General features: G+C 38.3%; 1 protein-coding gene across 1 annotated transcript in view; it reads left to right on the top strand.

Annotated features, from left to right (window-relative positions):
• Positions 1-1,983: 1,983 nt before the first annotated feature.
• LOC126284494 (protein odr-4 homolog) overlaps positions 1,984-10,073 on the top strand; it is a 53,991-nt gene continuing 45,901 nt past the window's right edge. Inside the window, exons 1-3 of the mRNA XM_049983458.1 lie at positions 1,984-2,190; positions 2,267-2,434; positions 7,054-7,259. Coding sequence (XP_049839415.1) covers positions 2,095-2,190; positions 2,267-2,434; positions 7,054-7,259 — 470 coding nt within the window. The 5' untranslated portion in view covers positions 1,984-2,094. The remainder of the gene's footprint in view (positions 2,191-2,266; positions 2,435-7,053; positions 7,260-10,073) is intronic.

Genomic DNA, 10,073 nt, shown 5'->3' with positions numbered 1-10,073 from the left:
AATGCAATAGCAAAGGGAAGGGTAAACTGGCTGGGACAACAGCAAAATCTTTAATGGGGGACAATGAAACTCATGGGAGTACGTCGTTTTTAGACTAAGATCAGTGTCCAATGTTTCAGCATTGAATTAAATTAAGCCTAATGAGTAGCTCAGAGAGGCATGTACTAGAGGTGTTAAAATAGAACAACATTTTCATAAAAGTACTGTGAAAAATAATGTTAGTATATCACAAGATCCTCATAAAAGCACTGTGGAAAATAATATTAGTAACATTTCATCAGAATATCAGGGGGCTAAAAAACAAAGTAGATGAGCTTTTTGTTTGCTCACAAGATGAAGAAACTGAGGGTGGAGTAGATGAACTATGTCTCTCTGAACACCATATATTAACAGGTACGGAAAAAGATTTGTGTAGGGGCGGCTCTTGCAATTTGTTGACAACATATCTCCCCTGAAGTCGGTTAATGAAACCTGTTGTGGTTGATTTCTGTGTTATTTTTGCGGCTATGTTTAAAGGGCCAGTTCTTTCACCCTCGTTTTTCACAATTTTTGTGGAAGATGACGCGCGCTTACCAGTACACCTGGACTCACAACGTCTTTCACATCTTCTTCAGGTATGTTTTGTGGAAACTGAACTCAAACTTACTTGTTTTAGTTGCCTGTGATTGAATATGAATGGTTGCAAAAGAAAGTATTTTCTGCCAGGTACAACACTCCCAAATAAACCACAGAGAACTTCAAACACATATAAAGAAATACATAACAAATTCTCAGATTACTTTGTAAGCCCACAAGGCAAAATAATTACAGTTGAATATTGTAGCATTGTACTGAATACAAAGAAAACATTAGCAATCATAATTTTGTTTACCTCTTTGTCCATTGTATTCCTTGTTTTATTTGATTCCTGAAAACCCAGGAGCCGGAAATAATCGAAATAAATCCACTTAGTTTCATACAGGGAGTCGGTCCCACTTCCAAATTTCCTTCTTTCTTCTATTTTTCTTTTCTCACGTTTATCCTGTGATATGTGAGACACGATTTTTCTCCACACCATTGCTGCCGGTGCGAAGTGCCCCAGCAATTTTTCTGAGAGAGTCACGCTTGAGCTTCGTATTTTTGTAACTGGAACTTCTAACGTTCCATAGGCACTCCTCAGTCTTATGGAGTGCAATAAAAATTGCGTGAATTTTGTTTTTTGTCCACACCAGCCACAGGCTGCACTCTGTCTGGCAGAGTGGGGTAAGTTCGTGAATATTGCTTTTTTTCTGTATCCAGTTTAGAAAAAGAGAATACAACCACATGGAAAACAGATGAACTATCCCGACACAGATGGTGGCAACATGTTGGCGAACATCGGTACTACAGAGCTGCATTAAACTGACGAACATGTTGCAGAACATGTTTTGAGCTCAGTGCAAAGGTGCCTCTCACATCGCTCATCTGATAATTTATTTTTTTACCCTCATGCCCTCAACATCAGCTCCCATACTATATTTCACTTCTACTTCTTTCATCGTGATACCATTCAGCCAACTGTTTAACCACAGTTGGTCTTGAAACCCGCAGTGTCATCTCTATGCGATTCACTTGTTATCCAGCATTGTATTAACGACAAAACGTTGCAGTGAAAAATCATCGTTAGCACGTCAGGTTCGCCTGTTTTTATAATATAATATATTTTATAATATAATATATTTTAATGTTTGTTTAAATTACACAGACCTTACAACATTTACGTAGCTGAAGTGCAGTCCCGTTGTTGTTGTGAACGTATCCCTCATTAGGGAAATGAAAATAAATAAATAAATGAAAACATTATTATCCGACTGAGGAATTATTCTCTTAAGCCGTAAATATTTGTAGTCTCTAGGTGTTGGCAAATATTCACAATGTCTTCTTGCGGTCTCCAGATTCAGCATTGCATTCTAGTTGTGTTTCTGTCAAACAGCAATTTTTATATCGCTGCTATTAATGCCACAGATGCATATGGAGCTGTCTGCGGCAAAGACCACGTAGCCACGAGGTATGGAGTGCCGTATCCGTATGTCAATTTGAAACATAATGCAGACATCGAAATAGGTAACTGACAGAATGGGAAGACAAGTACTTGCCGAGGAAGGAATTTTGCCGAATCTTCAGGCACTTGCCAAACCAGATTGTTACGAAGTCGGTTTAATTATTGGCCAGGTGTGTGCGAATGAGATTTGGCTTGTAGTTTGTTGACGTTTAATATTTGAGCAGTATAGGTTATGTTTATCCGTAGACATCTGGACAGCGAGATTATGTGATACACCTGGCGAGAACACCAAGACCTGCTAATAAGGATGAAACTGAAGATACGCAAGATGAACGAAAGAGACCCAGCGATCATGTTGTGATAAAATCATTTAAAGATCTTCAAGAACATTGGATTGCAGAGCACGCAAAACATGTAAGTTCTAACAAAGCAGCTGTGTGCCGTATAGGGTTGGCAAAATGTCAATGTGACAACGGTATTATATTGTAGTGAACACTTGGTACTAACAGAATTCGCGTACTTTGTTTGTCTGGAAACATTATCACTGTTGCTTAAAGCATTATTATTATATGGATAATTTCCTAACAGACTATTCACAAAACAACGAGCAGTGGTTCAGAAAGACAATGTTCTTAAATAGGTATACTAATATGTTAACATATTGAGCTCCATAAACACACAATCATCATCTTATTCGTGATAATAAATACCAAGTAGCGGGCTTCCAGTTAGTAAATTTTCTGATGACTACATATTTCATTAAACTTGTGAGAATAAGTGAAACAAAAACGTGTTAACTTATTACATTATTGCTGAAACATGTTTCATAACGTTAGCTTGTGAAGTATATTGGTGTACATTTTAGAAACGGTTGTATGTTAAAAACAGTAACTTTCTTGCAATAAATAAATTAAAAAATTCTGGTCCACATTCATGTTTGTGAGTCTAATTTTGTGTTGTCATTCTGATACATATGTGTAGAGCTGTATACTATTATTTAAGCTACAATTTTTAAGATGGTTTTCCAATCACTCAATTCAGAGTCAGTCTATTTGTAAAAAATGAGCTAACATGAGCCTGTATGTGTCCATCTTGTTTCCTAGGGAAAAATACTTTTCCTGTTTGTGGTCATTTTTTCACCTGTTATTTCTGTTTGTTGTGTGTACTTTTGTTTACAGTATTGGCATATAAGTACTCCTGCTCTCATTCTCTGTTATTACCTAATGAAATATGCTGTTTTGTTATTATTATTATTATTATTATTATTATTATTGTTGTTGTTGTTGTTGTTGTTGTTGTTTTTGTTGTTGTTGACACGTGAAAGACATTTGAAGAAATTCACTGTTAAGGAAGTAAAACATAATTCCCACCATGTACAAACACACTGGCACAGCACACAATTTCTATTTTGCCATAATTAGATCTTTTCAAATTTATGAAGTACTATTTTAACCAAATGAAGCAATCAGAATGTAACCCTAATATTGTAGGGAAGAAAGGAAGTTATCAGCTGAGCCATGCTGCCTTTACAGTGTCATTATATTGAAGCAATCTGCAGTCACTGCTGGAAATACTGATTTTTCTTAATGCTGTTGTCACACCCTTATAAATAGTGTGGGACACAATATTAGTCATCTAAACCCATGAATAGTGGGTGTGGTTTTGTTCTGTAACATAATGGTGGTGTGCCATGTGATACCATACATGTGCTAACAGGAGAGCATGACACTGACATTGTTTCCTTGTCTATATACTATTTTTTAGAATACAGGTTGTGGTGACAGATTAATCTGTAGCATAGTCCAAAGTATAGGTTAGGTAGAAAGGGGACAATTTGGTGAGAATTTGTGAAGCAGTATCAAAAGCTTCACATATTCAAAATATTGTCAAACTAATTGAATAATTCAATACCAAACTGTTAGCTGGACACATTAAATCACATTCAAAACAATTTTTTGTTTGTAATGAGAGTTAAAATCTTTTTTTTTTTTTTTTCCCTTTATCCACTCTGGATTTGGAACACTGTGACTGTCTTGTTAAAGGTTTCAGGAATTACAGCAACCAATTGCCATTTTTTTTTTTTTTTTCAATTTCTATTTATTCATGACCGTAATAAACAGTGATTGGTTGCAGTAATTTCTGAAATCTTTTTTTCTTGTCATTCAGTCATTAATTCATCATATTACATAGATCCTATCAAGATCGATAATTTTCAGTGCTGTATCATGAGTCAAGATATTCTTTAATGAAGACAGACAGCATAGTTAGTTAGTAGCATGTTCCATAGATTATAGATTCTTTTACCAAAATTATGTTGAATGAGTCAGTTTTCAGCATATGTTTGTATATTTAGTGTTACCATTAATTGAAAAACGTTATTTTTGGGTGTACTGATGCAACTACATTTATCTGTATTTCTGTAGTAATGGTAAACTAGTACTGCACTGCTTAATGTTATTTATTCTTCCACCATTGCAATTTAAGTGGCTGCTTTAGTAAGGAAGGTGTTACTCTGGAAAAAAATAGCTGTTATCTCCTTAGTTATAATACAGTTGCTGTCAGTCTGCTATTAGACAGTGTATATTCCATTAATGTGTAGTCTGCCATGAGTTGATCGGCAGCCACAGCAGATCCTCACATGTAACACCATGGCCTGGCATGGAAGTAAAACATCCATCACTGTGCATGCAGCAGTCATCATTTCCCACACCATGAGTGTGGTCTTTTGGCACACATCACAAAAAATAAATTGAAGATATCTCCCTGAACATGTGATGGCTCTCATGAAGGAAACACATTTAATGGTAAACAACAACCTTAAGAGAACAGTATTAATGGTTACCCATTTAGAGAGAGATCTGAATAGTTGTATCCATTAGCAGTTAAATTGTGACTTAGACATGGAATATACCTCACCTGTTCTGAAGAGGGAAGCTTAGCTGGACTGTTCAACATCATGTTTATGTGCTTGGCTACTGCTTAGTGCATCTGATACACAGGACGTATGTCACATAATTTGTGAGGTCATTCTATGTGTGAAAATAAATATTTAAAAAAAGCAATGTGCGTCCAATTTTCTATTGTTACTGAACTGGGGTGAGTTGAAAATGACACACATCCATGGATGAATATTAGTGAAATGCTTTGTAGATGCTTTGGTGGACAGAATAATGGTGGGACAGATAACTGATCCATCCTTCAAAAGGTCTCCACAGTCCCATACCCACCTCAATGTACTTGCCCAAGGTGTGTTGTGTAGCACACCAATCCTCATCTCAATGGGCTTTAATGTGGGCTACAGCATTGGTGATACGAGCAACAAGTTCTTCATGTGTATCCACCTTTGTAGCATACACCTGCCCTTCAATCCGTCCCATAAACAGAAGTGTAATGGGGTTAGGTTGGATGATCTGGCAAGCCAGTAAATAGGTCTGCCATGGCCAATGAACAGTTGAGGAAGTGTGTTATTCAGATACTGGGCTACATGTCTGATCAGTAAATTGGTGACCCATCACATTGCAGGTACACTTGTCATTGTTGCTGTTATGTTATGTCTTCCAGAAGTGCAGACAGGTCTTCTGTCAGCAAATGTATGTATGCTGTGACTTTCCTGTGATTTGGCAGGAACACAAGCCCTAACACCAGGTTATCAATCATACCACACCAGTTGTTCTCTGGCAGCCTAACGTTGAATCTTGTTTCCTTAGTGTCAAGAGAATTATCCATCACCCATGAATGAGAATTGTCAGTGTTTATAATACCATTTCATGCAAATGTAGCCTCATCTGTAAACAAAGTGTGTTGCATGACACCTCTGTGTACAGCAAACATTTCACAAAGTAGTAGTCTGCTTACCAAATTACCTGGATGTACAAAGATGTTGCATGGGCTGCACATGGAATGGGTGCAAGCCTTTGGAATGTAAAGTTCACCACACTTGCATTTGTGGAATATTGAGTTGACTGCTTATGTGCCGTGTATTGGTGATGGGACTCAGTTGTACCATTGTAGTAATGTCTTCCTTTTCCTCAGCTGACCCGACAGCCTCAAATTCTCATGTTACTTGTATACTAGGTAGTATTTTGGATTTGTGTAATGTTCAAAAAACCCAGGGAAATTCTCTGTCATAGGGGGTTTGTTGATCAGGAAAACATCTCTCATGTTCTGTCACAGCCACATGTGCACTACCATAACTACTGTAAACAAACAATACATCTTCATGGATGAACATATGCTTCATGTTGATATTCACAGACATGATGGACTTGTTCAATTAAACTCTCATGCACAATACACACATGGCCTCACAACTGCACACTGAGTCAACCCACAATTGCACACTGGTTACTCATGCAGCTAAGTAATATTCCAACTTGTTTTCAGTCATTCATGGAAGTGCGTAGTCTTCAACCCCCTCCACATCCATAATGATCAAAACTCAGACACATGTTCACAGGATGTTTTTGGTTTATTTTCACAATTACAGCCACCTCACAAATTATGACATTTCTCCTGAAATCTCCCTGTATACGGTGAGTGATTACATTGTAACCTGGATGTTGGGTATGCTGCAATAAGCAAAAAAGGGTGCAAATCTCCAACAGCTAACATTTTTGTAGTCTTCCAGCACTCGTATCCAAAAAGTTTTCTTTAACATGTCTGACTTTGGGACTGCCTCTAATAAGCATGGTGCATTGACACAAGGAATGGTTAACATTTTTTTAATGTTGTGTTTTCTGGCAGAATTGTGTATTGTTCCTTTTTATGCTAATATGAGATGTGATAGATGTGCAGCAGGAAGAGAGGTAGTTGCACTAGTGGTTTCATGAAAGATAGCTGTGGGAAGTTCAGTAATGTAGGGCACATAAATAAGCAGCGAAAAATTACTGAGAGGAGGTTAGTATTAGCATACTCATTTTATTGTTTTATAATATCATAAAGTAAGTTTTGTATTAATGTACTGTAGTGCCTTACATGAAGATTTGAAGAAAATAGTGTTTAACTTGTTTACTTATGTGTTTGCTGTTTTACAGGTCACTCGGATGTTGCCAGGTGGTTTCTCCGTTATGGGAGTCTTTACAGTTGGCCCTGGTGATGTTTTTGCAGATTCATTAGGGCTGAAACAGCTGCGGCAAGTTTTGGTCCGCATTAAAAAGCATCTTTCCACTAATCATTTCCTTTTTGGTGATGGCTGCTCAGTTGACAAGTTATTACTTCATTTTGACAGCAAAACACACAAGTATGTTTCCTGACTTGAGTGCCTTCATTATGTTTTTGCACAACTTAGTTAAGAGATCTCGCGACATTAATTATTCAGAATTCTGTTGTTCCCAAAATTTAATGAGACTGGATAAGTTTTCTTGTGGATATTTGTCATGTAAAAACAAAAGTTTAGTTGTATGAGACAACCGTAAAGAGTGTTCCCATATTGGACACAAAATGATGAACGTTCCACTCTTTTCTGTCTTGCCCACGAAGGAGAATTGTATTTATTTTCTGTTTTGTGACCTACTATAGTACAGATTTATTTAACTGGTGTGTGTACAGTTTGATTAAAATTGTGAATGTGGCCCTACCGTGAATCTAACCGAGCTGTATATTTGTTTTGTAGAATGAATGTGATTTCTGTTCCTACAAATCGTATCACAATTTTAATATGGTGATAGAAAGTAATGAGTGGGATACAAACACTCTATATGGGGGTTGTCTGTAAGATAAGATTCACAGTTATTTTTCACAATGAGGAATGTGTTGATTGGCATTAAATAATACATCTATGGAAAGCTTAGATATTTACCTATTTTTGAGATCAATGCGTTTTTGCATGCAGTGCACCATCTTCTGTATACTCTCTCACTGTGCCATGAATGAGTCTTAAAACCTCTTCTTTCAGCTCCTTTCTGCTTGTGAAATGCGTCCCACCCAGGTGTTTCTTCAATTCAAAAAAGAGATCGAAATAATTGGGGCTATGTCTGGACTGTATAGCAGGTGTGTGACAGTATCCCATTCATATCTGTTGATGAGATTGGTTGCGTTACAGTCGATGTGTGGACAAGTGTTGTCCTGATGGAAATGCACTCCCATCATGAACATGCCATTCCTCTTGTTTTAGACAGTACAGTGAAGGTTCCTAAATATTTCACAGTAGTTATCTGTATTGATTGTTGTACTGACAGTTAGGAATTTGCAGAATTGTGATCACTTCCTGTCCCAAAGCATTCTCACCATCACTTTGCTGGCAGATGGTGTTTGTTTAAACTTCTGTTGTTTCGGTGACACTGGATGTTTCCACTGACAGGATTGTTGTTTCATTTCTGGTGTTGCGTAGTAGACCCAGGTCTCGTCTACAGTGACAATAGAGTTCCAGAATTCCTTGCCATCAGCTGGGTGGGCCTGAGAAATTTGTGAGCTGCTTCCACACATTTCAGTTTGTGGTCTTCCGGAACCATTCCCAGGACCCACCTTTGCACAAACCTTGGCATAGCCTAAATGATCCAGCAAAATTTTTTCAATTCTGGTCTTGCTCATATCAGGGATAATCCTGCAGAACTCCCGAACCATCACCCTTCAATCTCTCAGTATTGCTTCTCCCACTTTTACAATTGTTTCATCTAAAACTCATGGCTGTTGAGAACAGTGTTCATCATGGACATCTGTACTTCAATCTTTGTATTCTCTATACCATTTGCCCACATTTTTTATGCTCATACAAGTTTCTCCGGAGATTTCACACAGTTGGGAATGAATGTCTACCACCACAATCTGTTTTGCACACAAAAAATGAATCTCAGAGCAAAATTCACATTTTGTGTGAGACACAAGGGGGATTTCCATCTTAAACGACTGCCAAGCCAGGACTGAGTGTTGCAGATAGCTCGCCAGTGGGGGAAATGAGAGAGGCAGAGATAAGCTACTCGCCAGTTTTGCTGGATCCTGTGTAGCAGCGTTGCTTGCAAGTGCAGGTTCTTGGGAACCTTATTTTGCAGACAACTCAGGTACACACATGTTCTTCTGGCCTTGGCTACATTGATTTGGTGCTGCAACTCGACTGACGAGATGGGTTGTTGGGTGGGATAGGTTACAGGTGAAAGGCGAGGAAATGTTGAGGGGCTAGTGACCATGGGTTGGGGTGAAGGGGCAGCAACAGAATGATACAGGGTTGGAAGGGGGAAAAAGAAAATAGGAAGAGGGAGATTGGAGAGGGCTTGTGAGTGAAAGGGAGGGCAGGTGTGGGGGGGGCGTGTGGAAATATTTGTTGTTGGAAATAAATTTGGAATGTCCTTCCCGGCCGATGCACCATATGTGGGGCGGCATATGGAATTTTGTTGTTATTAAAATGTGTTCCTATGTTTTATTTAATGCTGTTGTTTGCCGTTCTCAACACTGGCTCTCTAACTACAATATTGGCGACCAGAAAGTGATTAACAAAACGTGAAGCCTGTAATTAGAATTCCTAGAGCCCACTTCAACTGAGAAATACTTATAGCTCTGAGGAATTAGGAGATTGACTGGGATTCATAATAAAAAAAACGATTCTTTCAAAAATGTTCACTATATTCTGAAAGTCAGACCAAAAAGAATCCACACAATCTAACTACCAGAGCAGTTCAGAGTCTAATGTGCTGATGCAACTATAACTGTTCAAATTAAATGCTTAAGTGAATGCTCACCATAATTTGATGATAATGTTCATCAAACGCCACACTAAATAATGGTAGAATGTCTGTCCCGCGACGGCACGTGAAAATACGACATACGCAAACTGAAGATAGATCATCAAAGTCATCCCAGAATTGACACTTCACTCAGAAATGATTTCATGGTTACGCGTATCCCGAGTAACTTATTACGGCATCTGAGGCTGTTTATAGCAATGATACCGATGCGATGCGACTCCCGGCACAGATGGTGTGTTAATTAGCATCTGGGGAGAACTGGCGCTTTACTTTCTCGCGCAGCATTCTTATATATAAAGCCGCGGTGTGGACGGCTAAGGGAACACCTGATTAAATCGGCTCTCCCGACTAGCTGCTGGGCTAGTAATGCACCACTT

This window comes from Schistocerca gregaria, chromosome 8 (assembly GCF_023897955.1).
Source record: "Schistocerca gregaria isolate iqSchGreg1 chromosome 8, iqSchGreg1.2, whole genome shotgun sequence".
Lineage (NCBI taxonomy): Eukaryota > Metazoa > Arthropoda > Insecta > Orthoptera > Acrididae > Schistocerca > Schistocerca gregaria.
The sequence above is the reverse complement of the archived record's forward strand: the minus strand, read 5'-3'. Positions and strand labels throughout refer to the sequence as shown.